The 27,545-nt window shown below is 45.3% G+C and overlaps 1 protein-coding gene across 6 annotated transcripts; it reads left to right on the plus strand.

Annotated features, from left to right (window-relative positions):
• TATDN2 (TatD DNase domain containing 2) lies at positions 1–27,008 on the plus strand. Of its 6 annotated transcripts, none has more exons than XR_004971502.1 (8): positions 5–665; positions 797–1,216; positions 10,571–11,068; positions 13,532–14,404; positions 20,730–20,857; positions 24,103–24,349; positions 24,548–24,645; positions 24,770–24,911. XR_004971502.1 is itself a non-coding variant. In XM_036332155.1 (8 exons), the coding sequence occupies exons 2-7, from the start codon at positions 803–805 to the stop codon at positions 24,908–24,910; spliced, it is 2,301 nt and encodes a 766-aa protein (XP_036188048.1). In that variant the 5' UTR covers positions 6–665; positions 797–802; the 3' UTR covers positions 24,911–24,941; positions 25,082–27,008. The 6 variants fall into 6 exon arrangements, 5 of the variants coding, with proteins under 5 accessions (XP_036188052.1, XP_036188048.1, XP_036188050.1 ...); XM_036332155.1 differs by lacking the exon at positions 24,548–24,645 and adding an exon at positions 25,082–27,008 and having other exon boundaries at positions 6–665; positions 24,770–24,941; XM_036332156.1 differs by lacking the exon at positions 24,548–24,645 and adding an exon at positions 25,082–27,008 and having other exon boundaries at positions 9–665; positions 24,166–24,349; positions 24,770–24,941.
• Positions 27,009–27,545: the final 537 nt, after the last annotated feature.

The following is a 27,545-nucleotide window of genomic DNA, read 5'->3' on the forward strand; positions in this document are numbered from 1 at the left end:
CCGCCTCGCCGCACGCCGGGCTGCGGGCCGCAGGGCTCGTTCCGGGAGGCGGGCGCAGCGGAGGCCCTTGGAGTCGGATCTCGGGCGGAGGCCGCAGTATTGGGGCGGGCGGCGAGCGGGCGGCAGCGGGCCGACGTCTGGGCCGCGCGGCACAGGGACAGAAGGGGCGGCCGGTCGAGTCGGGGGTGGTTCCGAGGCGGCGGACCCGGGAGTCTCCGGCTCCTGAGGGGCGGCTCGGGCCCCTTTCTGGCCCGGGCTGGTCCGCGGGGCCGCGGGAGCAGGGCGGGCTGCGCGCCGGTCCGGCCCTGCCCTGCGGCCCGCCGTCGGCGTTCTGGGCCTCCGGGCGGCGCGCCCGCCCCAGGGCCGCGGGTCCGGCCGCCATGTGTAGACCTTCAAGCGCCTGTCGTCTTTGAAGCGCTTTGACATCTCCGAAGGGCTTTGTATTGCAAACTAAATCAAAGCGCCGAGTAGCCCCGGAAGCGCTTTGACGTCTCCGAAGTAGCGTGGTGCAAACTGAAGCGTCTGGTGATCGCGGAAACACGTTGTGGGCTTGGAAGCCGAACCGAAGCCGGCAGTAAACCTTGCAGTGGTCCGACTCCTCCGAAGCGCTTTGGCATCTCCGGAACCGAGAGAACTGTGATGGGCAGTGGAAAGAAGGGGGAAAGGTCGGTAAGGCGGTTTCCTGGCTCTGGCCTGCCGGCTTGCCCTGGCCCGGCGGGCCCGGGATGGCGGACGTCGGAGGAGGGGCAGCCGGGAGGGGCGGTGGTGGACTCCCGGCCTCCTCTTTCCCTCGCAGGTGCCCATGGCGTCGGAGCGGCGCAAGGTCAAGTACCACTGGAGCAGCCCTTCGGAAAGGCGTCCCCGCAAGCGCAGCTGCCTCCGGGAGGCCGGTGATGTGGCCCCCTCCAGACGGCCCGCTCCCAGCTCTGCGTCGCGTGCCGGCGGGGCCCGCAGCCCCAAGCGCCTGAAAGCCCAGAAGGAAGACGATGTGGCCTGCCCGCCCGAGGTGTCCTGGGACGCCACCCGCCGCCGAGATTCCTCCTCCTCCTCTGCCTCCTCCCGGTCCTCCGGCCCAGGTGTGGACGGGGCTGCCTCCAAAGGCTGCCTGATCCGGAGCACGCGGGCTTTCCTTCCGTCGGGGGGCTCCCCTCCGCGCCCTGCCAGCCCCTCTCTAGAGGAAATGGCTTCTCCAGAGGAGGAAACCTGTAGCCTTAAGGTAGGTAGGTGGCCGCGACGCCTCGACAGACACCTGGGAGGCCCCTTCCACGTGGCTCGCGATGTTGGGGAGGGGGATTTAGGTGGAAGGAGACTGAAAAAGAGCATGTCCTTTAAGATCCCTGGGTTCTTCCCAGAGGTCTTCTTCGTGCAAACACAGACGAGCGAGCAAGCAGTTGCCCGGGGAGGTGGCCTGGAGAGGTGGTTTTCAAACTTGGCGGCACTTGGAACTACTTGGAAAGCTTTCAAACGCTGGGGCCTGCCCCCCACCCACCCTGATTTAATGGGGCTGGAGTGGTGGTGTGGTCTGTGCATCGAGGTTGGAGAAGCCCTGCAGTCGAAGGGATTGCGTGCTCCCGAGACACATACGTATGTAGTTTAGTTGTGTACATTTAGGGATTGTGTCCTTGTACGTTGGACCACTCTGCATCCGAACCAGGGGATAGGAATTTGGTTTTGCTATGGCCCTTCACTAAAGTTACGGCTTCCAGAATGTTGGAATTCTGGTTGGTGGGGCAAGAAGAGTTGTTTTGCAGGTTTCAACATTTAGTTCCGGATGGGAACACACAGGTGGGTTTTTGAGTATTTGCAAGGGGACTAAGGAGTGCTTCATAGAGGAGATTTACACCTACTCATTCATTTTATATTAACGTGTGTTTTTTGAAAGGGGTAATAAAATTTTCCCAGCGTGTGTGTGTGTGTAAGTGTGTAAAAGTTGAACATGAGTCTGTTGGAAATAGAAGCAAACACAGTTCAATCTCATGTCTGCTGTTTCCCCATTAGAGTAGAACGAGCACTAGCTGATATCACTCACCAGGCATACTGTGTAAGCTTCATCCACTTAATCAGGTTTTGAACAAATATTTATTGAGGGCCTAGATTGTGTCAGGCAGTGTTCTAGTTGCTTGGGATGCTCCTGTAACAGAAACAAAGATCACTGCCCTGTTAGAGATTGCATTTTAGGTTTTGGAGCTCAAGTTTATAAGGTGAGGAGGTCTGCATGTGGAAGAGTGGAGAAAAAGTCTTTATCTGGGGTGGGGGGAAGGTGGGCTGTCCCTAGAAAAGAGTTATTTTACAAAAGCAATAAAAACAAGGCCCCAAGAAAAGTTGGGTTTGTCTTTAAGTCTGTTCAGTGGTTTTTTATGTGGAGCGGAGCAATGAGGCTGTGGTATTTGGCTGTTCATCCTGGAGAACTCTTGTGCTGAGTGCTCCAAGCCAGGTGTTCTCAGTGTGGACCTCGCAGAACCTTATATGGTCATGTGGGTCTTTTACAAACTTTAATAGTGAATTTAAAAGCTTTGTCTTTGGCATAAGAATACTGAATATACGCCCTAGCCGGTTTGGCCCAGTGGCTATGGCGCCGGCCACTGAAGGGTTCCCGGTTCGATTCAGGTCAAGGGCATGTACTTCAGGTCAAGGGCATGTACTCGGTTGTAGGCTCCCGGCCCTGGTCAGGGGCTTGTGGAAGGCAACCAATCGATGTGTCTCTCTCACATTGGTGTTTCCACCTCTCTCTCTCTCTCCCCCCTTCCCCTTCCTCCCTGCCTTCCAGTCTCTCTAAAAATCAGTGGAAAAAATGTCCTCAGGTGAGGATAAAGGAAAAAAAAATGCTAAATATGATTCATTGTAAATCAGGTGAGTATGGGGCTTTGTGCATACAATTTAATCTTGTCATTAATCCTTCTTGATGTAATTTCTGTGGATTTGGTACAACATAAAATAGTATTAATTGATTAGCCCCGACAGGTGTGGCTCAGTGGAAGAGCTGCACTCCAAAGGGTATTGTGTTCAATTCCCGGTTAAGGGCAGGTACCTGGGTTGCAGGTTTGATTTCCAGCCCTGGTCCGGACTCTCATGCAGGAGGCAACCAGTTGATGTGTCTCTCTCACATCGATGTTTCTCTCTCTTTCCCTATCCCTCTTTCCCTCTCTCCCTTCCACTCTCTCTAAAAATCATTGAAAATAATATCCTCAGGTGAGGATTAACCAAAGAAAATATATCTATATGTATCTCAATTGATTAAATTTAACTTCTATGGCAATTACAGATAGAGTGAAGCCTGGTGTTAGGAGGGGCAGAAAGTTAACCTTGCTTATTATTAGTCTTTGAGGTATGCTGCATCCCTGGTGGCCTCTAAGCCAGGTGGGTCTAATCCTAGTATGGACCCACCTTTCTCTCATTTAGCCCTAAAGGGTCTTGTTTTGCCAAAATCAATTTAATGGTTAACCATGGAGCAATGAGTAGTCCAGGCCTGTCTAGCAGTCTTTGGGTTTATCAGTGCCTTGCTTTCGGTCAATAAGCATTTACGGTTATTGTGTGCCAAACACTCTGTTGGGTCTTGGAGCAGGAAATGGCTTCTGAGGAGCACACAGTCTGTTGGGAGGGTTGGAGAAGTCATGAGACTGTCTATGGTGGAGCAAAAAGCCTAGAATGGAGGTTGGAGAGCTAGGTAGGGGGCAGATTGCTGCAGGGGTTTATTAGCCAAGGGAATTTGGATTTTATTCTAAGCCATTCGAGTTTATACAGGACTCTATACAGAGGGAAGGTAGCTTTGCATTTTGAAAGATCATTCATGCTGAGTGAGGTTAGAATATGAGGATGTTGATACAGTGAACTCTTGATTTTTCTGACCTTTGACTTAATGGGCTTCGGATTTAAGGGACAAAAATGCTGTAGCCAGTTTGGCTCAGTGGATAAAGTGTTGGCCTGTGAACTGAAGGGTCCTGGGTTCGATTCCAGCAAGGGCACATGCCCAGGTTGCCAGCTCGATCCCCAGTAGGGGGTGTGCAGGAGGCAGCTGATGAATGATTCTCTGGTAGCGTTGATGTTTGTACTCCCTTCCTCTCTGAAACCAATAAAAATATATTTAATTAAAAAAAATGTCCAGTCTGTACGTGAAAATTAACACCCTGGTAATTTTAAAATGCGTTTAACCAAGATTTGGTTATAATTATATGAATATGTTATTTCTGTTATTCAGTTATTTTGAACAAATTTTAGCAAATAGGCCATATGTTGGAAAAAACACTGTAGCAGTTGTGCTAACATAAATATTACATATTTACAACTGTAGTCTACATATATAAATCCAAGAGCCATTGCTTGCAAGCTGTGTTTGGTGAATGATTAGCACATGATCTCACTGCATTGCCCCGAGGTAATTGGTTCTGTTGTCTCTTAGGGTGAATTCCTGCAGGAGTTTTAACTCATGTTGGTGATATTCCGATGTGCGCTAACCCACGCCTCAGTCGTGTGCATTTGTTCACTCGAGGTGACTGGTGAATGCACGCGTTTATTAGACCTATTCAGTATAAATTTAAAGTTACAGTAATGCATAGAGAAAACTTTTCTGTTAAATTTAACTTTTCATATATACTTAATTCTAATCACACAGATGTGTCTACATAAGTAAAAACTAATTTATCAATTTTTTAACATGCATTTGGAAAACTTTATTATATAATAGAATTTCACTTTAACAGACACCTCCCTTTGCTCGAATTAGTCCATTATATTGAGGTTTTACTGTATTACCAATCTTAATTGTCTGTCTCTAGCACTGCTAAGGGCTCTCCCTAGAGTAAGTTTGTAAACAACGTATACAGTATTTCACTCATTTTGATGAATTACAAAATGTCTCTCTTACCTTCCCCCTCAATCTGTACCTCTTACCCCTTTTCTCTGCAGACCAACTTGTTGGTCTAGTAAGAACAAGCTAAGGGGCACACAAAAAATGGCATGTTCTTATCTAGGTTCTTCCAAGGTCCCCTCTGCACTCTTCTACCCACACATTACCTGCTCTTCTGTTTGCTCTGTAACCTTTGAGGGATACACACTTGGTTTTGTGTGTGGTTACCTCCACCCCCCTTTCCACGGCCTCAACACAGAGATCTCTGTGCCAGGTCATAGAATATTCAGGGGGAAGATTCTTTTTAAAATATATTTATTAATTTTAGAAAGGAAGGGAGGTGGGGGAGAGATAGAAATATTACTGATGAGAGAGAATCATTGATCAGCTGCCTTCTGCATGCCCCACACTGGGGATTGAGCCCACAACCCAGGCATGTGCCCTGACCAGGAATCGAACTGTGACCTGCTTCATAGGTCAATGCTCAATCACTGAGCCATATCACCCCAGCCGGGGGAAGATGTTTGTCTTAGCCTGTTATGGCTGCTATAACAAAATACCACAGACTGGGTAACTTATAAACAACAGAAATGTATTTCCTACAGTCTTAGAGATTGGAAGTCTGAGATCAGAGTGCCAGCATGGTCAGGTGATGGTTTTCTCCATGGTTGCAGACTTTTCATTTTGTCCTCACATGGCAGAAGGGGTCATTTGGGGCCTCTTTGGGAAGAACATTAATTTCATTTTTAAAGAAAATATATTTTTGATTTCAGAGAGGAAGGGAGAGAGAGAGAGAGAGAGAGAGAAATATCAATGATGAGAGAGAACCATTCATTGGCTGCCTTCTGCACACCCCACACTGGAGATCAAGCCCGAACCCAGGGCATATGCCCTGATCAGGAATTGAACTGTGACCTCCTGGTTCATAGTTAGACGCTCAACCACTGAACCATGCCAGCTGGGCTAATCCCATTTCTAAGGGCTTCACTCTCATGACTTAATCTTTTTTCAAAGGCTCTTCCACCTAGTACCATCATCTTGGGGTCAAATTTCAATATGAATTTTGGTGTGAGGGGAGAGACATTCAGACCATAGCTAGACTGGGGCATTTTGGAATCAGTAGAGAGTCCTGCTGGCCAGCCTCATATTGTTTGTTCCTTATCACCTCTAGGACAATTGTTTGAGAGGTTTTCTCAAATCCTAATGGTAGCTGATGATCTTTGTTTATAGAGAAAGTTAAATGTGTCTATTATGAACACCTTCACCTACCTTAATTTAGTCTTAATTATGACATAAAATTTTATATTCAACAGGAAAGGAAGAGTGGAAGGGAAAATTTGAGCATTCATAATGTGATAGGCTTTGATCAAATATTCTTTTTTTTTTTTTAATATATTTTATTGATTTTTTACAGAGAGGAAGGGAGAGAGATAGAGAGAGAGAAACATCGATCAGCTGCCTCCTGCACACCCCCCACTGGGGATGTGCCCGCAACCCAGGTACATGTCCTTGACCGGAATGGAACCGGGGACCCTTCAGTCCGCAGGCCGACACTCTATCCACTGAGCCAAACCGGCTTCGGCTGATCAAATATTCTTAATGTTTGTCCTATAGACTCATAATTCTCAGAGTCTTGTGAAGTAGTGTTATCTTTGCACATTAGTTAACAAATATTTACATATGATTAACAAATATTTAAGCACCTACTATGTGAAGGCACTGGGAAAATGAGACTCAGGTTAAAAAACTTAAGTAGGTCCATGCAGCTTGTATGTGGCAGAGCTGTGGTGTAATGCCAGATCAGACTGGCTTAAAAGGCAGGGTTCTCTCCATTGCTGCCCTCTGGAGCACCTGCTCTGTCCTGGCCCAGCATTAGATGTGAGGGATGGAGAGATGAAGAGGGCAAGATCCTTCTCCTGTGGTGCTCTCTGCAAGGTGACACAGCCCAGACACAAGAAACTATTGTGGCCCTAGCTGGTTTAGCTCTGTGGATACAGCGTCGGCCTGTGGGCTGAAGGGTCCCGGGTTCGATTCCAGTCAAGGGCACATGCCCAGGTTGCGGGCCCCATCCCTAGTAGAGGGCGTGCAGGAGGCAGCCAATCAATGATTCCCTCTCCCTTCCTCTCTGAAATCAATAAAAATATATTAAAGAAAAGAAAAGAAACCATTGTGTACCTTGGATCTTGAATGCTAAAGCTTTCTTCGCATGTAACCCATTTCTTGCATATTCCCTCAGCAGATGTCCAGTGCTTGGGTGGAAGTCTGTTTTAGAGGCTAGATGTGCAAAGAATAAGGCAATGGTAGACAGACTGAAAAAAGCCTTCATCATAGTGCAGTGCATGGAGTGTTGTAACAGCAATATTTGAAGTACCAAGGGTCAAAGGAATGGGTGACAAGTCACAGGGAAAGTTCTCGTAGAAGAGGTATCATTTTAGTTCTGGTGGACAAGGAGGAGGAAGGCTATTTCAGGCAACAGGAACAATGTGTGTCCAAAAAGTGTCAGGAAATACTGCTGGTCTGCAGTGCTTGGGGACATTACTGGTTCCTGTGGGTCCTCCTTCCCCTCTTCTCCAGCGTCTTTCTTCATTCCCCAGGCACCTGGCTGTATGAAGAAAGGTGGGAAATGATGCGGCAAAGAAAGGTTGGGGGGCAGCCTGGGAAGGGCTTCCAATGTCATGCTCAGGAGTGTGGGATGCATTCTGTAGGCAAATGCAGAGCCATTGAAGGGTGTTAAGCAGAGGTGTGACATTGCCAGATTTTAGAACTTCTGGCTCATTGTAGAGAAACGATGGGAGGGAGTAGGCAGGAAGCTTGTTAGCAACTCTTGAAAATGTTCAGGCTGGGCACTCTCCATCTCTGGAGCACACCTGAGCCTTTCCTGGGTCTCTCCCCTGCACCCCACCCCCACCCCCCTGCCCCTACTTACCTTTACTCTTTTCTCTCCTAAGCTCCAAGGGTCTTTTCTTTTGCCTCTAGAAGTAACTTGTTTCGTGAGCCCACTTTTTTCTATAGGTCACTTCTACTTCTGTGACTTTATAAATAAAATAAAGAAAAATATGATTTGAGAGAGAGAGGGAAAAACATCAATCATTTGCCTCCTGTACGGTAAGCACCCCAACCAGGGATTGAACCCACAACCTTTTGCCTTTTGGTGTATGGGATGACACTCCAACCAACTGAGCCACCCAGTTAGGGCTAAATCTCTCCTTTTCAAAGCCAGGTGTTTGTCTCTGCTCCAGTACTTTCCGCCTAATCTTGACCTTTATAGCGTCCTATCCACTGTTGAAACTCTTCCTCATTGATCTTAGGTCCTCATGGCCTTTGACATCTCAGCCTTTGATACTGCTCCTAAACTTTCATATTTTCCCTATTCTCCCTTGGTTTCCAGGGTGTTAGGGGGAACTTGAATTTGAATCCTGCTTCTGCCACTTAAAATTCATGTGACACTGTCCTCTGTAAGGAGGGGCAACAGCTGGGGCAGCTCTGTAAATTTTAAGTATATGGAAATATAAGCTATGGTATTATATCCCTTACCTTTTTTTTACTTCCACAAGTACAATCCTGATCTCTACCACGGTTTCCAAAAGGCGGTCCATATGCTGAATGTGGCCTGCTAGGTCCTCACAAATTTTAAAATTTTGGGGAGTTCACATTAAAAATATATGCCTTTAGCTCCAGTGTGGCTTCGTTGGTTGGGCATGGTCCCATGTACCAAAAGGTTGCTGGTTTGATTCCCGGTCAGGGAATGTGCCTTTTTGAGGACTCTCTCTCCATTTCCCTTCCTCTCTTTCTAAAAACCAATAAAAAAAAATCTTAAACGCACACACATGCACGCCTCTAGTTCAAACCTCTGCCTTGATAGCTCAATTGATGTTTCTTTCTTTTCAGATTTAATCCATTGGAGTGAATTATTCAAAGTGAATACATTTTTTGGGACACTCTGTGTTTCCAAAGGTTTATTTTTTTTTTTATTTTTTTATTTTTTAAGAATATATTTTATTGATTTTTTACAGAGAGGAAGGGAGAGAGATAGAGAGTTAGAAACATCGATGAGAGAGAATCATCGATCAGCTGCCTCCTGCACACCTCCTACTGGGGATGTGCCCGCAACCCAGGTACATGCCCTTGACCGGAATCGAACCTGGGACCTTTCAGTCCGCAGGCCGATGCTCTATCCACTGAGCCAAACCGGTTTCGGCAGGTTTATTTTTTTTAAACAAGGATATGTGCTTCTTGGGGGGGGGGGGGGATTCAAATAATACAAGAAGCATATAAAGTAAGAGCTAAAGCCCCTTTTTCATCTTTCCCCTTAATCCCCAAAGATAGCCATTAGAAGAAACAATTGGTCTTTCAGACTTTGTTTGCAAATATATACATATAAGGCATTTTTGTCTGTTCAAATGTGAATTTATACATTGTGCTTGTTAGTTACTTACTGTATAGCATGGACATCAGAGCTCCCTCATTCTTTTTAAAAGTTGAATTTGTTTACTTTAATCAATCCCTGTTGCTGGACATCTCTTGCATGGACTCTACTTTTCCTCAGTAGAGGAAAAGGATTAGCAAGTTTAGTGTGGAGTTTCTTACTAATTGTTTGAGAGGAATTTAATGCAAGTGAATTAGAAGTACAAGTTGTAGGAGCTGTAGGCTGCCTTGGGACAGGTCACAAGTGGGGTGTTTGGAGTGCACTGCTTTGGGGATGGTTCTCAGGGAAGATTTATGGAGCATTCTTACACCAGGCTGGGATTAGACTAGATCTGAGTGTCACAGCAAATTAATATTGTGAGTAAGTAATTTAGCTTATTTCTTGTGGACTTTGTAATGGCTGCATGTGGAGAGGTAGAGAAGAAAGGGGCTGAGACTTTACTTTCATCTCTGAGGAGATTTGGGGTGAGGGGCTAGGTCTCTTGATTGACCCTGGGACCAAGGTACCTTTCAAAACCAAGGTTTTGATTTGGGGGAAGGATTTTGCAGAGAACTCCAAGGAAGCTGGGGGTATAGTGGAAAGCACACTGCCCTCAGGAGTCAGAAGATTGGCGTTCACTCTTCACAGGGCCCGTGGTTCCTTCACTCTTCGTTGTGGGATTGGGTCATCTGGTTTCTGGGGACCTTTCCAGTACAAAAATGTTAAACTTTTGTTTTGCCTGGGTGTGTTCTGAAATATATGGTAGTCCTTGCTCTTAAGGAAGTTCTCTCAGCTCATTCCTTCCTACTGCAGTACGAGGATGCTGTCTGATAAGTGTGAGAAAGTGAGAACATTAAGAAACAGCAGCACACTGGTGTGGCTCAGTTGGAGTGTCAACCTGTGCACCAAAAGGTGGCAGGTTCAATTCCCGGTCAGGGCACGTACCAGGGTTGCAGGTTTGATCTCTGGTTGGAGTGTGTGTGGGAGGCAACCAATCGATATTTCACACTCACAATGTCACTCCCCTCCCTCCACTCCTCCACCTCTCATTAATATAAAAGCATGTCCTCTTCCTCTCCCCCTCCCCCTCCCCTTCCCATCAATAGAAAAGCATGTCCTTGAGTGAGGATTAAAAAAAGAGAAAAAGAAATAGCAGCAGTTCAGTCCCTTTTACAGTGGGTAGGATGGAAACTATCACTCAAAGAGAATCTTTGTCTTGGCCACTATCACTTTCCCTTTGATTGGCGGAGTGCCACTGGCGTTTAATTTGCCAAGTGCTTTATGTATGAACTGATCTTTTCATGATCTGTGTTTTCTTCCAGGTTAATTCCAAAGATAGTTCTCGTAATTCCACGAACTCTGAGTTTGCAGCTGAAGCTGAGGGTCAAAATGATAAAATTGAGGAACCAAGCAAGGTTCAGAAAAAGAAGAGGGATAGACTTCGAGACCAAGGCTCTACAATGATCTACCTGAAGGCTATCCAGGGCATTCTGGGAAAGTCAATGCCAAAAAGGAAGGGCGAGACTGCCACTAGGGCAAAACCAGACACAGGAGATTGTCCCAACCGTGGAGAAGGACCAGCCAGGAGTGTCACTGTGTCTACTCCTCAGAAAGAGAAGGAGGCAACCCCAGAGGTCAGAGTGAAAGAGGAAAAAAAGGCTGTGCTAGAGAGAAGCAGCTTCTGTGACAGGAGAGTGGTGATAGACCCTCAGGAGAAACCCAGTGAGGAGCCACTTGGTGACCGAAGGACAATTATTGACAAGCGCTCTCCACCCCTAGAATTTTTGGATGATTCTGACTCTCATTCAGAAAGCCACAAGGTGAGTCTTGCTCATGCCGAGAATGGAGGTTTTTAGTTCTCTTGATTAAATGTAGTATTTGCTCTTTCTGGTTTGAGCCTAATTGTTACTCATTAAAGCAGTGCTTTTCTTACTCAGGATTCCAGGCAACAAATTGATGGTTCTCTTCCAAAATACCTTTTAGAGTTAATTAAGAAATCTCAGATTAGTGCTATCTTCTTTTTTTGGAATTTATATGCTTGTTAGGATATGGATTTGCCTGCTGTACAAAACCCAAAATAATAGTGGCTTAAATTAAATAGAAGTTTGACTTGAGGAGGATGACTCCACCGTGTCAGGGACGCTGATGCCTTCTGTCTTGATGCTCTGCTGCTCCTCAGCAGTTTCTGTCCTGTGGTCTGAGATGACTGCTCTGACAGGACTCAGTACATTACATTGATCAGTCCAGCCAAGAGGAAGAATAGATGAAAGTACACCCCCTCCCTTTTAAGAGCTTGGCTCATAAGTTGTCCACATAGTATCTGCTCATATCTACTGACAAAAATCTAGAAACCTGGCCAACACCTAACTGCAAGAGAATCTGGAGAATTAACTTCCATTTGGGCAGACTTACACCCAGATAAACTTTCATTGCTATTAAGAAGGAGAGAGTGAGCCATGGCTGGGTGGCTCAGTTAGTTGGAGCATTGTCCTGTACACCAAAAGGTTTTGGGCTCAATTCCCGGTCAGGGCACATTCTTAAGTTGCAGGTTTGATCCTTAGGTTGCGGGTTTGATTCTTAGATTGGGGTGTGTATGGGAGGCAACCCATCGATGTTTCTCTCTCCTGCTCTAAAAATCAATAAAAACATATCCTCAGGTGAGGATTAAAAAAAAAAAAAAAGCCCTGGCTGATGTGGCTTGGTTGGTTGGAGTATAGTCCCATGCATTGGAAGGTCATGGGTTCAATTCCTTGTAAGGGCACATACCTAGGTTGTGGATTCGATCCTCAGTCAGGCATTGAAGTTTCTCTCTCCCCCTTCCTCCCTCTCTAAAAATAATAATAATAAAAAAAAAGTTCACTCACACATTGGGCAGTTGATGCTGGTACCTATGTATGACCCTCTCTAACAGTGGTCTTGGCCAGTATGATTTCTTTTCTTTTTTTAAAAAAATATAGTTTATTGTTTTTTTGCATAGAGGAAGGGAGAGGGATAGAGAGTTAGAAACATCGATGAGAGAGAAACATCGATCAGCTGCCTCCTGCACACTCCCTACTGGGGATGTGCCCGCAACCAAGGTACATGCCCTTGACCAGAATCGAACCTGGGACCCTTCCCAGGCCGACGCTCTATCCAATGAGCCAAACCGTTAGGGCGGGCAGTATTTCTTTCTTTTTTTAAAAAAATATATTTTATTGATTTTTTTACAGGGAGGAAGGGAGAGGGATACAGAGTTTGAAACATCAATGAGAGAGAAACATTGATCAGCTGCCTCCTGCACACCCCCTCCTGGGGATGTGCCCGCAACCAAGGTATGCCCCCGACCAGAATCGAACCTGGGACCCTTCAGTCCCCAGGCTGACACTCTATCCACTGAGCCAAGCCGGTCAGGGCGGGTATGATTTCTTATGTGGTGATTGACTTCCCCCAGAGGAGCAAGCTGAGAGATACTAGAGGGAGCTACAGCTTGACCTACTCTTGGAGGTTTCACTACTGCACTCTGTTGGTTACAAGTAAGTCAGTAAGGCCCAGGTTCAAGGACAGACCACCATCTTTCAATGGGGAGTAGTGTCAGAATTTGCAGACACATATTACAATGCCACAACTGAAATTCTGACCAGGTAGCTCAGTCAGTTAGAGCATCGTCCTGATATGCCAAGGTTGCATGTTTGATCTTTAGTCAGGGCACATATAAGAATCAACCAATGAATGCATAAATAAGTGGAACAACAAGTTGATTTTTTTTTCTCTCTCCCTTTCTGTCTCTCAAATCAATTAAAAAATGTTAAAAACAAACAAACACAAAAATGGCCCTGGCTGGTGTGGCTCAGTTGGTTGGAGCGTTGTCCCATAGGCCAAAAGGTGGTGGGTTCAATTCCTGGTCAGGGCACATTCCCAGGTTGCAGGGTCAACTGTGTGGTTTTGCATTTTGAATGTATTAGAAATGTGTTGTTAGAGATGAGATTCCTGGCACTGTTTTTTTCTAATATCCCCAATACACAGAGCAGTTTTTCTTAAGAGGGATCATTCAGAGAGAGTGCAGATACAGCATCCCCTTTAGGGATGGCATTATGAGTTTATCCCTGATTTGACTGTTCATAGCTATAACCTGGCTCACTTTCTGGAAATAATAAGAAATCTAGGTGACAGGTAAGTTAAATGAGCCAATGCAAAACCTTCACCATGGCCAAAAAACAAGCCAGAGCTTATGTTCTCTAGATGACAGAGTGTGGGAGGCTGTCTTCACACAGGAAGGCTAACCCTTTGTTGCTTCTTTTCTGCAGCCTAAAGAAAGGGAGGTGGTGATAGAGCACACCTCTTCAGGAAGTGACTGGTCCGACGTGGAAGAGGTCTCCACAGTCAGATTCTCTCAGGAGGAGCCCATCTCACTGAAACTCTCAGCAGTTCCAGAGCCTTCTGCCTTCCCCACTGACTATGTCATGTACCCGGCTCACTTGTACAGTAGTCCTTGGTGTGATTTTGCCAGCTATTGGGCCAACAGTCGCAAGCCTTCTAGCTACCCCTCCATGAGCAGCAGCAGCAGTGACACATTGCAGGCTGGGAAGAGCAGCCGGGGCCTCCTGAGTGATTATTCCCCCAACTCTACAGTGAGCTCCCAAAACACCTCTAGAGATTTGGAGGCGACAGAGGAAGGTAGATCCCAGAATTCTCGCTCATATAATTTCTCCAGAAGCTTTCAAGACAAGGTGAAGGAGAAAAGAACATTCCAGGAGGAGACGCCACCCCGTTCTTATGCATCTAGCTCTCTGCCAAGGGGCCATCTAGAGCCAAACCTAGAGGAGGGTTTCATTGATACCCATTGTCACTTGGATATGCTCTATTCCAAGTTGTCTTTCAAAGGGACCTTTAGCAAGTTCAGGAAAATTTATAGCACCTCCTTCCCTAAGGAATTTCAGGGCTGCATCTCTGACTTCTGTGATCCCAGGACACTGACAGATTCCCTATGGGAGGATTTGTTGAAAGAGGATCTGGTTTGGGGGGCCTTTGGCTGTCACCCTCATTTTGCTCGTTACTACACTGAGAGTCAAGAAAGAAATCTTTTGCAAGCCTTAAGGCATCCCAAGGCCGTGGCATTTGGGGAAATGGGCTTGGATTACTCTTACAAATGCACCACACCTGTCCCAGAACAGCACAAGGTAATGGGGTTCTCTTTAGTTTGCTTATAATTTTGTGTGTGTGTTTTTTTTAAGTTCTTAGTTTATTAATCCTCTCATGAAAAATCTATACAGATAAAGCCACTGAAGAATCTTTGCTCATTTTTGCCAGCACCAACATTGGCCTTTGCAGTTCCCCTGACTTTCTTCCATTCTGTTCTTGAAGTCTCATATGGGCTTTTCTTGCTAATCTATGTTTGGGTTCTTTTTTATTTTTTGCATAATACAAGGAATCATAAATCATGCCAAAGCCACTTGTCTTGCCACTGCCAAAGTGTTTTTTGTTTTTTTTAAATAAATGGATTGATATCTTTGGAGTTATTAACTTCTTTGGGATTTTTAAAAAAATATATTTTTAAAAAAATATATTTTATTGATTTTTTACAGAGAGGAAGGGATAGAGAGAAACATCGATGAGAGAGAAACACCAATCAGCTGCCTCCTGCACACCCCCCACTGGGGATGTGCCCACAACCAAGGTACATGCCCTTGACTGGAATTGAGCCTGGGACCTTTCAGTCTGCAAGCCGACGCTCTATCTACTGAGCCAAACCAGTTACGGCTGCCAAAGTGGGTTTTGAATCCAAATACAAAGATGATATTTGGTGTGATCTTAGACATTTTGGCTAGTTTTTCCCAAATTTCTGTCTTAAGTACTGCTGCCTTCCTTGGGTGAAGAATGTCAGTGACCATTGGTTTACACTAAAGTAGTCTATTGGTCATGAACTTCCAGGTCAGATAGTTACCATGTTATGATGGCAGCCAGCTTGCTTACAATTTTAATTAATTAATTTAAACCCTTACCCCAGGATATGTTCTATATATTTTTTTAGAGAGGAAGGGGGAGAGGGAGCAGAGAGAGAGAGAGAGAGAGAGAGAGAAACATCAGTGTGAGAGAAAAACAGTGATCGATTGACTCCCATACTCGCCCTCACTGGGGATCAAACCCACAACCTAAGTATGTGCCCTGATGATGCCCAACCAACTGAGCCACTTGGCCAGGGCCACTTGTTTACAGTGTTAATTCTTCTTTTAGTTGTTGAAATCTAACCATAGGGTTTTTCTACTTGGGGGTGGGGGTGTCTTTTTAGAACTAAAGAATTTAGAATTTCTAAAAATGCAATTGCTCTTATCCAGACCATCTATATGTCATTTCTCAAATTATTCACAAGCTATTTCTTTCAGGTTTACTATATATGGGGATGGGGGAAATTGATAGGTACTTTGTGACTTATGGCTAATGATATGTATCAAAACATTTATTTTCTTTCTTGGGAAGCAACAAATTTCGTTTAATTTATTTTTATTCTAATTTTGAAGTTAAGTATGCCCAATTGTAGAATATTTGGAAAATACAAAAATGTATAAAGGTGATAATTTCCCATTCTACTAGAGATAACAACTATTACCATTTTAATATTTTTTACTCCCAATATCTTTTTAGCATGGAGATTTGGCAGGGTATGAGTAGTTTCTGATTTAGGCAGGAGCAGGAAAAGGAGAAAGACCCTCACGCTATGCATGTTGCCAGGTTGAATTTGTTGTGTGCTGCCTTTCTGTTGATGCCTGTTAAGTCTGGGTCTGCATGCCCAATATGCTCAGGCCTTGGTGAGCGTGTATGGATTCCAACCTGGGCAAATTTGGTACCAGCTTTCTCTTTGGTGCTGTCCCCAATCTAACTGGGGGCATCCTCAGCAGCGCACTGATGCTGTGCACCATTGATACTTGCATCTGAATTAAAAGAAGGAATTTTCAGAGTCAGTGGTTTCTTAATTTTCTTTTGATCAAAGAAAAAATTCAAGGAAGGTATGGTGCCCTTCTGCTCTAGCAGAAGACTAGACCTTTGTACACTTTTAGGAGCTAGAGATTTCAGTTTGAATATAGTTGTCTATGACAGCCAGTAAGCATGCCAGACTTAACAGTTAATTTCCGTAAGAAACAACTTAAAATGTTTCCAAATCCAAAAAGGATTTTCTTTTAGACGAATTTGCTAGGACCTGTTAAGTTTATTAAATTCTGAGCAGCATGATTTTGACTTGGTCTGCATTCAGACAGGTGGGTGAGATATTATGTGTGTGAATGTTTTCAGTTTTCCACTTGAATAGATTTCTAGTATAGTGATTAGGTTTCAATTCAGAATTTGGTTTGTCTTGTACATTCAAATAATCTCTTGCCAGAGTTCCTTTTTGTTACTAACACTAGAACGTTTACAATTTCTGTCTTGAGGCAGTGATTTATTAGCCAAAAATGAATGGAACAATAGCTAAACCTGAAAACAGGAAGAAATAGGTTTTTAAGAAAGTGAGACAAGTATTTAATATTCTGCTTTCCCATCTAGTTTCTATGGCACAGGGCAGTTGTGGTATGGAAAGAGGATCACAGTTCAGAAATGTGTACACTAAGGTGACTGGAAAGAGGAGGAGAAGCATTTTATTTAACTAGAGGCCCAGTGCATGAAGTTCGTGCACTTAAGGGGTCCCGCAGTCCGGGAGCCCTCAGGGAGCCCTCAGGGAATACCCGCGGGGAGTGGGCCTAAGGCGTCTGTCAGACATCCTTAGTGCTACCTTGGAGGTGGGAGAGGCTCCTGCCACCACTGCTGCGCTCACCAGCTGTGAGCTTGGCTTCTGGCTGAATGGCACTCCCCCTGTGGGAGCTCACTGACCACCAGGGGGCAGCTCCTTGTTGAGTGTCTGCCGCCTGGTGGTCATTGCGCGTCATAGCTACTGGTCATTCTGTGGTTCGGTCGATTTGCATATTAGCCTTTTATTATATAGGATTGTATAGCTGATGTTTATTGAATGCCTACTGTGTGCCAGGAAATGTGCTAAGTATTTCACAGTAACTTTTCCCTTTATTAAATCATTGTCGTATCAGATCTGCATATAGAGCTATCCAGGGCATGCTGACTGAACTTGAAGTTACAGCATAGGGTGATAAGTAGAATCTCGCAAGTATCATTTGGCTTGGTGAAATTGGATTCAGGATTGGAAAATGGCAATTCAAGGAAATAAATTGTTGGCAGGGGGAGGGCTGAACTGTGTGTAGAAGAAGAGAGGATGATAAGGTATTTCTGTAGAGCACTGCAGGAAGAGGATGCCATGTTCTTGATGTAAATCTAAACTTGGGCACCAAAATTAGAAGTGTATTAGTTGGATGTTGGCATTGAGTTGCATTTGCCTACAAGCAGAGTAGCTGGCAAGTTCTTGATGTATCCTGCTGAATATTTTATCTGTGAAGGGAAGAAGAAAAGCCTATGGGAGGACTGTATCTAGCCAAGTGAGAGGGAGCTAGCTAGGTCTGGTTCCTTTACCTAATATTTTCCAGAAAGATTGGAAAGTACAGAAAAGCAAAAGAATTGGGGGAGGGGGGACGACACACTAATGATTCTGCTATCCAGAGCAAACCATAGTTAACTTTTCCTTGCTTACCTGTGTTCATAAATTTAACTGTTTACTGTCCTGTTTAATTCCAAAGAATTAGGTCCTGGATAGTTTGTGGGTTGCACATATCAGCCAGTATGTTTATCAGAATCTCTTGGTTTCTGGAGTTGGAAGGCCAGGGTGAATAGATTGTGTCTCCCCTCTTGGGCTGGGCGGGCTGAACCAGATTGCTTCTGTCTGTATTTGTGTTTGACTGGAATGAAATATTGAGGTAATGATTATGTAAGAGCTGCTGGGAGGGCCACTCCCAAGAGAGACTGATTAACTCTGGAATCCCTGGAAATAATGGATCTGAGCTTATGCAGGCAGAAGAGAGTAATTATGCTGGGTAAATAATTTATCTGCACTTCATTCACTCCTGGTTTTTTATTCAGCCAGGTTTCTGCCGAGGACAAATGCTCTAGATTTGTCCAGTCCAGCCACAAGCTCCTGCCTACTAACAATTCTTCTATCTTAACTAGCATTTATGAAATTCAGATGTTTTACAAAACGTTATTTATTTATTTTTAATCCTCACCTGAGGGTATGATTTTATTGATTTATTTTATTTTATTTATTTTTTATTTTTATTTTTTTAAAATATATTTTATTGAGTTTTTACAGAGAGGAAAGGAGAGAGATAGAGAGTTAGAAACATCGATGAGAGAGAAACATCGACCAGCCGCCTCCTGCACACTTCCCACTGGGGATGTGTCCGCAACCAAGGTACATGCCCTTGACCGGAATTGAACCTGGGACCTTTCAGTCCGCAGGCCGACGCTCTATCCACTGAGCCAAACCGGTTTCAGCAATTTTATTTTATTTTATTTATTTTTTTTGAGAGCGAGAGGGAGAGAGAGAAAGAAACATCCATTGATCAGTTGCCTCCCATATGTGCCCAGACCAGTGATCAAACCCAAAACCTGGGTATGTGCTCTGACCAGGAATCTAACAGTGACCCTTTAGTGTATGGGACGATCCTCCAAACAGTTGAGCTACCTGGCCAGGGCCAGATATTATATTTTTAATGTCATTGTCCCTTGGAGAATTGCAAGGGAAAATTGGTGGCATGTTTTATTTTTTAATTTAATTTATTTGTTTATTTATTTATTGTCTAAAGTTTTACATATGTCTCCTTTTTCCCCAATTGACCCCCTCCCCTACCCCTTCCCAGCCCGGCAAGCCCCCACTGCCCCAGTGTCTGTGTCCATCGGTTATGCTAATATGCATGCATATAAGTCCTTTCATTGCTCTCTAACCCCCCCCTGGTGGCATGTTTTATAAGCACTTGTCATAGAATCAAGGAAATATGTGTTGTATGTACATACTTTTAAAAAAAGAAATTAGGAAGTTAAAAAGAAATAATCATTTTGAAACTTAAAATATATATATTTTTTCCTTTTTTAAAATATATTTTTATTGATTTCAGAGAGGGAGAGAGATATAGAAACATGAGTGATACGAAAGAATCATTGATCAGCTGCCTCCTACATACACCACACTGGGGATTGAGCCCATAACCCGGGCATGTGCCCTGACTGGGAATGGAACCATAACCTCCTGGTTCATGTATTGACGTTCAACCAATGAACCAGGCTGCCCGGGCGAAAGTAATCGTTTTGAATGATTTTTCCACTTGTGAACATGTTCTCTTTCATTAAATATACTTTGAAAAATATGCTTTTTATCATTTGTGTCATAGTCCACCCAAAGAACCGTACTAGTTTTACTGCCCTAAAGAATTATATTTTGGAAGCAAGAATTCAACATTGGAATTATAATCTCTTGCAACCGCCTGCCTCTGTTGAGGCTCAAGGAGGGCTGATGTGTTCAGGAGGACATCCAGCCAGCTATAGATACTGGAACTAGCCCATCTTTAAAGCGCCTACCAAGCATTTTGTGATTTTGGTTCTTTCGGTCATTTTCCTTTGGTTGAACACACAGGTTAAACAAGAGTTACATTAGAATTGGTACTGGCTCAATGCTTCTGTTATAAGAAGAGGTAGCACAAATGTTAGACTCGAAAATGTCATTCTCAAGTGAGTATCAACTGACTCAAATTACCAAAAGCATCGTACCATTTGATATAAAAAATACAAAATGAATTATATTCCACAATTGAAAAAAACTACTTATGAAAACATTAAGTTTAAGACGAGGTAATTTGTTTATAATGAATTAATACGTTTGTTCTAAACCTGGACTTGAGGAAAAATTAAGGCCTAGCCCTACTTTTTCATTGAAATCATTAACAGTATGTGTATTTTATTAATAAAGGTTTAAAAATAGCTAGAGTTTAATAAGAATATATCATATCTGTAGGTATTCACCTAGAAGAATATCTGATTTTGGTTGAGTAAAGAAAATATGTATAGTATTTATCTGAAAGCCAGGCATTGATATTGAGTATGTATAGGAAAAGGTGTAGAAGGTAATTACCTCTTGGGAGTAGAGCTGGGAAGAATGAGGGGAAGGACATTTAGCTTGTGCTTTCTGTACCTGAGCCCCATTCTGCCCCTGCAACCCCAAATAAGCCTTGCATAGTGGTTGCTATGTGGACTGCCTGGGTTCAGATTTGGTGGCACTACAGCTTCTCAGCTGCAAGTTACTTGACTTCACTTGGAGCCTCAGTTTCTTCAACTGCAGGATGGGCTAAGAGCAATACTTAGGGTGCTTGTGAGCGATATAGGCCATAATGTACCTTAAGTGCTTTGAGTACTACCTGGCTCTTTAGTAAGACCCATTAAGTCTTATCTGTTACTGAACATTATAGTTTAAAAACACAGAGTTTGAGACAGTGGAGCTGCCCATTGGACTAGGTGTTCTGAAGGTAACAGACTTCTGAAGTGGCCCTAACCTGCACGTATTGTCACTTTGTCTTCTCCCAGGTATTTGAGAGACAGCTGCGGCTGGCCGTGTCTCTAAAGAAGCCCTTGGTGATTCACTGCCGAGAAGCTGATGAAGATCTGCTGAGCATCATGAAAAAATTTGTGCCCTCAGACTACAAGATCCATAGGTTAGGCGGGAGCTTCAGTGGGCAAATGAAACGAATGCTTCCTCTGTCTAGGCCAGTGGTCGGCAAACTGCGGCTCGCGAGCCACATGCGGCTCTTTGGCCCCCTGAGTGTGGCTCTTCCACAAAATACCATATGTGGACGTGCATGTGCAGTGTGATTGAAACTTCGTGGCCCATGCGCAGAAGTTGGTATTTTGTGGAAGAGCCACACTCAAGGGGCCAAAGAGCCGCAGTTTGCCGACCACTGGTCTAGGCTGTTAGTTGGAAAAACGAAAACTCAGTAGGAGAGCATAGATACTATTATGTTTTTATGTCGTATCTTTACTAAAGATTAAATATTAGGTTGAACCATATGAAATTTCTGTTATTTAACCATTTTTTACTTACAAAACTGCAACTTCATATGGTTTGAGCTAATACCCTAAATCATCAGTGAGCAAGAAAGGGGCTTTTGTGACCTCTGTCCCGGTGGCAGGTGAGAATGGAGTCTCAGTTTTCAGAAATGGGGGCTGTTGATTTCGGGAAAGACTGCTGTGGAGTCCGGTGACTTAGCACACAGAAGATTCCAGGGCACCTGAAAAGAAAATTTCTTTCCTTTTTTGAATTTGAAAGCTCATTAAAGTGCAGGATGTGAATAGTATCTAGAGCAGCCATGGGCAAACTACGGCCCGCGGGCCGGATCTGGCCCATTTGAAATGAATAAAACTAAAAAAAAAAAAAAAAAAAAGACTGTACCCTTTTATGTAATGATGTTTACTTTGAATTTATATTAGTTCACACAAACACTCCATCCATGCTTTTGTTCCGGCCCTCCGGTCCAGTTTAAGGACCCATTGTGGCCCTCGAGTCAAAAAGTTTGCCCACCCCTGATCTAGAGGTTCTTAAGTTCACTTTGACATACTCCCTGATCTCTTACTGTGTACCTGTCCTGGCTGTTGGTTTAGCTGTGGGAGACAGGTGAGTCAGCTGGTTACTTCTCTACTGTAGAGAGTGTGGGTCTGAGGTGGGCATACGGTACTGTGAGAACCAGATCAGGGGCCGTTAGCTAAGCCTGGCTCTAAAGGGATCAGGAGGCAATGCCTGGGCTGGTTCTATCAAGATGGGTGAGATGAGTTAACTGAAAAAAGCAGGGAGTCTAGAATCCAAACCAGGTCTTGACAGATGGTAGAAATGGGTGGGCCCGTCTGGCCTCTAAGCTGCTGCCTTTTGAGGGTCCAAGCAGGGAGTGAAGTCTCTGACCTCTGACTGGTGGCACACATCAGAGACGAGGCATAGTCACTCAGCCCTTCTGGTTGGTTTGTTGGTTTTTCATTGCTTCATTTTGGGCTGACTGTAAAGGAATTCTAATGACTGGTCGTAGGTTGAAGGAGGCTAGGATGGTCCAACAAGATGTTGTGGCTGGAGGAAGGCCTGAATTTCCAGATTGATTTTACACACACACACACACACACACACACACACACACACACATTATACTAGAGGCCTGGTGCACGAAATTCGTGCGCGGGGGGGCGGGGGGGGGTCCCTTAGCCTGGCCTGCGCCCTTTTAGTCCGGGAACCTTTGGGGGATGTCCCTGTGGGGAGTGGGCCTTAGCTGTCAGTCAGACATCCTTAGTGCTGCCGCAGAGGCGGGAGAGGCTCCCACCACTGTCACTCTGCTCGCCAGCCGTGAGCCCGGCTTCTGGCTGAGTGGGGAGCGCACTGACCACCAGGGGGCAGCTCCTGTGTTGAGCGTCTGCCCCCTTGTGGTCAGTGCGCATCATAGCACCAGTCGTTCTGCTGTTTGGTCGATTTGCATATTAGCCTTTTATTATCTAGGACTGGAGGCCTGGTGCACAAAAATTTGTGCACTCGGGGCGGGGGGAGGGGGGGCCCCTCAGCCCGGCCTGTGTCCTCTCGCAGTCTGGGACCCCTCAGGGGATGACCACCTGCTGGCTTAGGCCCGCTCCCCGAAGGATTGGGCCTAAGATGGCAATCAGACATCCCTCTGGCAGCCCGGCAGCCCTTGGGGGATGTCCACTTGCCAGCGGGGAGCAGGCCTAAACTGCAGTTGGACATCCTTAGCGCTGCTGAGTAGGCAGGAGAGGCTCTCACCACCACCGCTGTACTGTCAGCCATCAGCCTGGCTTGTGGCTGAGCAGAGCTCCTCTCATGTGAGAGCACCCTGACCACCAGAGAGCAGCTCCTGCATTGAGCATCTGCCCCCTGGTGGTCAATGTGTGTCATAGTGACCAGTCATTCCCAGTCCTTCTGCTGTTAGGGTCAGTTTGCATATTACCCTGTTACTTTATAGGATAGAGGCCTGGTGCACAGGTGGGGGCCGGCTGGTTTGCCCTGAAGGGTGTCCTGGATCAGGGTGGGGGTCCCGCTTGGGTGCCTGACCAGTCTGGGTGAGGGGCTGAGGGCCGTTTTCAGGCTGCAGGTGACTGAAGCTCCCAACCTCTCCTTTTTTTCTTTTTTATTCTGGGATTTATTTACCTTCTATGGCTGTCACTGGAGCTGAGAGCCAGCTTTAGCTCTGAGGCCCGGCTGGCTGAAAGCAGGTTTCTGGGGATTGTTTAGCTTCTATAATTGCAACATAGTTGCTTAGAGTGCAGCTCAGAGCTGGGCAGCTGCAGGCGGGGAACCTTGGCTTCCTCCATCACTGGAGCAAGCAAGCCTCCTGTTCGCTTCAGCTGCCTGGCTGCCGGCCACCATCTTGGTTGGCAGTTAATTTGCATAACACCCTGATTAGCCAATGGGAAGCATGTCAGAGGTATGGTTAATTACCATGTTTGTCTATTTGATAGGATAGGATTACATTATATTTTAATTATTATTATATTATGAACATGGAACATGAACAGCCTTCAAATTAAGAGAAGAAAATTCATTCATAGTCTCCTTGATATATTTTTTTTGTTTCCTTTGAGTTCTTTTGACTGCATGGACATAATTTTTACCTACTGTAGTTGTAATATTAAAGGGGCCACAGTTTTAAATTCTGCTTCTCTTTTTGTGTCATAAGCATACCCTGTCCCTGTATTGTTGCTGTATGTTCCTGGTAATTATTTCAAGTGGCTTTATAGTATTCTGCGATGTAATGGGTTGATGGATGAGCATTGCTCACCAGGAATCATCTTGGGTCTTACTGTATTGAAACCAGCTCTTGTCTGTGTTTACTGTGGAGTCCTTCCTTTAGATGCAAGCTTTACATTTCTGGATATTTATCCACAGAAAATAATTTAAAAGGGGTTATATGTCTAGAGGGAGTTGGAGCTGCTGTCCAGGGGATTGTGAGAGAACGCTGATCTGGACTTCTCCTCTCAGGCATTGCTTCACTGGCAGCTACCCGGTCATTGAGCCCCTGCTGAAGCACTTCCCAAACATGTCTGTGGGCTTCACGGCAGTCCTGACGTACTCCTCTGCCTGGGAGGCCCGGGAAGCTCTGAAACAGATCCCGCTGGAGAGAATCATCGTGGAAACTGATGCCCCCTACTTCCTGCCTCGACAGGTAGGGGTGTCTCCAGGCTGAGTTGAGGCACTGAGGAGAGGGTGGGGAGGTGGGCGGTCACCATTACAAGGTTGGCAGGGCCAGAGCCCCAGTGATATCCAGGTCCCACCCTTGGCTATATAGATGTCTCCTTGTATTGCTCTGCAGAACCAAAAGTCTAGGGGGCTGAGAAGCTGAAGGGTAACCACTCTCTTCCAGGCAGTGCAAAGCCCTACCCTGTAGAGGGTAGTCCAAGGAAGCGTGGGACCCTGCTCACCCAGAGCCCCCCATGACTAGGACTCTCCCTGCACCTGCAGGTAAAGGGGTCTCTACAGGGCAGCCCCAAAGAGGTCCTTACTGGGGAAGGGCCGGGGAGGGATCTCTGTGTAATGACTGTGCGCAGACGGCACAGCGATGTTCTGAATGTTTGATATCTTCCAGGTTCCCAAAAGCCTTTGCCAGTATGCCCACCCGGGCCTGGCCTTGCATACAGTTCGAGAGATTGCCAGGGTCAAAGATCAACCGCTGTCCCGCACCTTGGCTACCTTGCGTGAGAACACCAGTCGCCTCTACAATCTATAAGCAGAGAGAGTGCAGGAGTTTTCTATAAAAGGTCATAAAATTTACATTTATGTTTTTAAAAATCGGGACAGAACCTTTTTTGCTGCATTTTATTAATGTAGAGAGTAGCCTGATTTGTCTTGAGTGAACTTGGTTTGAAACCTTCTTCTTTTTCTCTTCCCTACCCTCCAGGACGACCAGTGACCTAACAGCATAGGCTGGGTTTCATCTCTGCCTGGGTCCAGGACAAGGGTGTGTTTAGAGAGCCCATTGGAATGGAGAAAACCAAGATAGGAAACAGGATTTTTCTTGAAACTTCATCATCAGGCTTTTGATCTTGGCTATGGGTTATGGGGTGCAGTGGAGCGGGGTGGGGAGCAGGAAGGGAGGTTGCCTCCTGGCCACATGCTCCAGGGCAGTCAGGGAGGAAGAAAGACTAGTAGAAGGGTGCAACAAGTTTGCCAATCCAAATCTCTTTTCTCTGCAGCCTGTGTTTTTGAGCAGTCTGTGAATAAAGTCACCCTCCTACTAGTCTAAGCCCATGTTGGTGTGTAACTTGGTTCCTGGTCCTCAGTTCTGAGAATGAGCTCCCAGTGAGAAATCTATGGGGGATCTTCGCTGGAGACCGGTGAAGTCACCCCCCTGCAACCAAAGGAGTCATCCCCTTCTCTTCCCTGGATAACTCTTCAGTGTGGCTGTCGCTGTGTCAACTCTGCATCGGCACAGGTGGAAGGACTCGACTACTGGTTTCATTGGTTCCATTGCCATCAATATAGAGGGGGCAGAAAGGCACGCATTGTCCAGGGAAAATTCTGGCTGATGGAGATCTGGACAGATGGGGGAACTCAAGGAAGAGGCCTTCTTGAGGAAGAGGACCCCAAAGAAGGTGTTTCTACTTACTGATCCCCCAGGGCTGCAGCTCAGCTGTGTTAAACTGATCAAGGTCCAGCCTGTAGCAGAAGCTACTTGCTAGTCTGCTGGTGAGGTCCCAGCCGCCCTTCGTTCCATTTTGCTCTCTTTCCCTGGAACACTGGACCAGAAATACTCATACTTTTTCATTGCATATGACAGCCTCTTGTGTGTCCCTCCCAGGTTAAGAGGTAAATCAGTTTACTTCTTGAGAGCTCTGCTGGGGTCACTCGGCCATGTTCTGTTGCCTTTGCCCAACAAGCAGGCCTGATGTCTGTAAATCTCTCATTCCCCCTCTGGGTGGTCTCCCTTGCCTTTGCCTCCTCTGTGTCCTTTCTCTGTGTTGTAAATGAGAGCCTCTCCTTTGACTTTTGAGCATCTGGGGTCATCTCAGATTTTAAGCTGTGTTCTGTTTCCTGCTGGTGCCTTGTAAAGGTATATTCATTACAGGCCCTGGAAGGTTATAATGGTCACGGGGTAAATGTAAGGACACTGCACGTTGTCCAAAAGGATCCTTTACCCCAATCTGCAGTGAGACAGGCCACCAAATTCCTTGTGTGTTTCTTGGAACCTGGTGGCTTATATCATAAAATCCATCACTTAATGCTGGATCTCTCTAGGTGATTTTGGAAGGTGCATTTGAGCCTGGTAAGTTAAAAGGAAATGGGCTTAACGTTTTTTCTAGACGGTATTTCTGTTTTGCCCCTGTGCACAGTTGCTGGCCTGAGAAGTGGGCCTTGATTCCCTGTTGACCTTCCATGGATTAGTTGTGCGTTGTTTGTGCCTCATGTTTGCCAGTGTGGGGAACTGGGGGCTCGTTCTCCTGTTTGGAAGATTTGGGGAACTGCTAAATATTTCAGAGTGCTTCATTGTCATCCAAATGAACTGCAGCATATATATCTCTTTCATAAACCCTGTATGTCAGTACTGCCTACATGGGAAACCAGTTAGTCCTGCATTAAAGGGTTAAAGGGATGACTAAATGGATATCTCAGAGCCTATGCAGTCTTCCTGCCAAGGTAACGCACAAGGTGCTATACACTTTTATCTCTAGGATTTAGGATTACTTCTGTGCTGTGGCGTGAAAGCTGGTTGGCAATGTTTTTGATGTTGGGTGGCTGACTTGATTGTTTTTGCTGTGCTGCTGGAATGCCTCTGTATTACCCCTACCCATCAGTTTCTGAAAATAAAGGGATAGATTCCCAGCCAACTCCCATGCTCTCCACGTTTGTTTAGAGTTCTCAGAATGAGAACAGTGGTTCATTTGGTGGCCGACTTCGAAACCTGCGATCCCAGAGGTCTGACATTCTCGAATATTCATGTGCCTCTGCAAAATTGCATGAGATAAGTAAGACATGGTATCTTCTCAAAAGTTCTGCCTTTGAGCGTTAACTTTTATCTTAAACTTTGGTAACTCAGATATACTGCTGCTTCCTAGCCTTTGAAAACTATATAGATACCTTCTTTTCTTTTTCCAGAGCAGTGCAGTAAGAGGAAGAAATATCGAGTACACAGGTGTGGTACTGATGAATCAGTTGTACTGTTTTTGGACTGTGATCTGATGCCTCTGGGTAGACTGGAGGACATTCTATTTCACTACTTGCACATGTATTTAACTCAATCCTCTAATTTTTATGGAGGTATTGTTGAACACAAACACACAAGCCAAAAGTAAACCTGGAAAAAGGAAGGCTCTGCTGCGAGAATGTTAAACAAATTTGAAATCTCTGTTAATGCATCATCTTTG

This window comes from Myotis myotis, unplaced genomic scaffold, assembly GCF_014108235.1.
Source record: "Myotis myotis isolate mMyoMyo1 unplaced genomic scaffold, mMyoMyo1.p scaffold_m19_p_13, whole genome shotgun sequence".
Lineage (NCBI taxonomy): Eukaryota > Metazoa > Chordata > Mammalia > Chiroptera > Vespertilionidae > Myotis > Myotis myotis.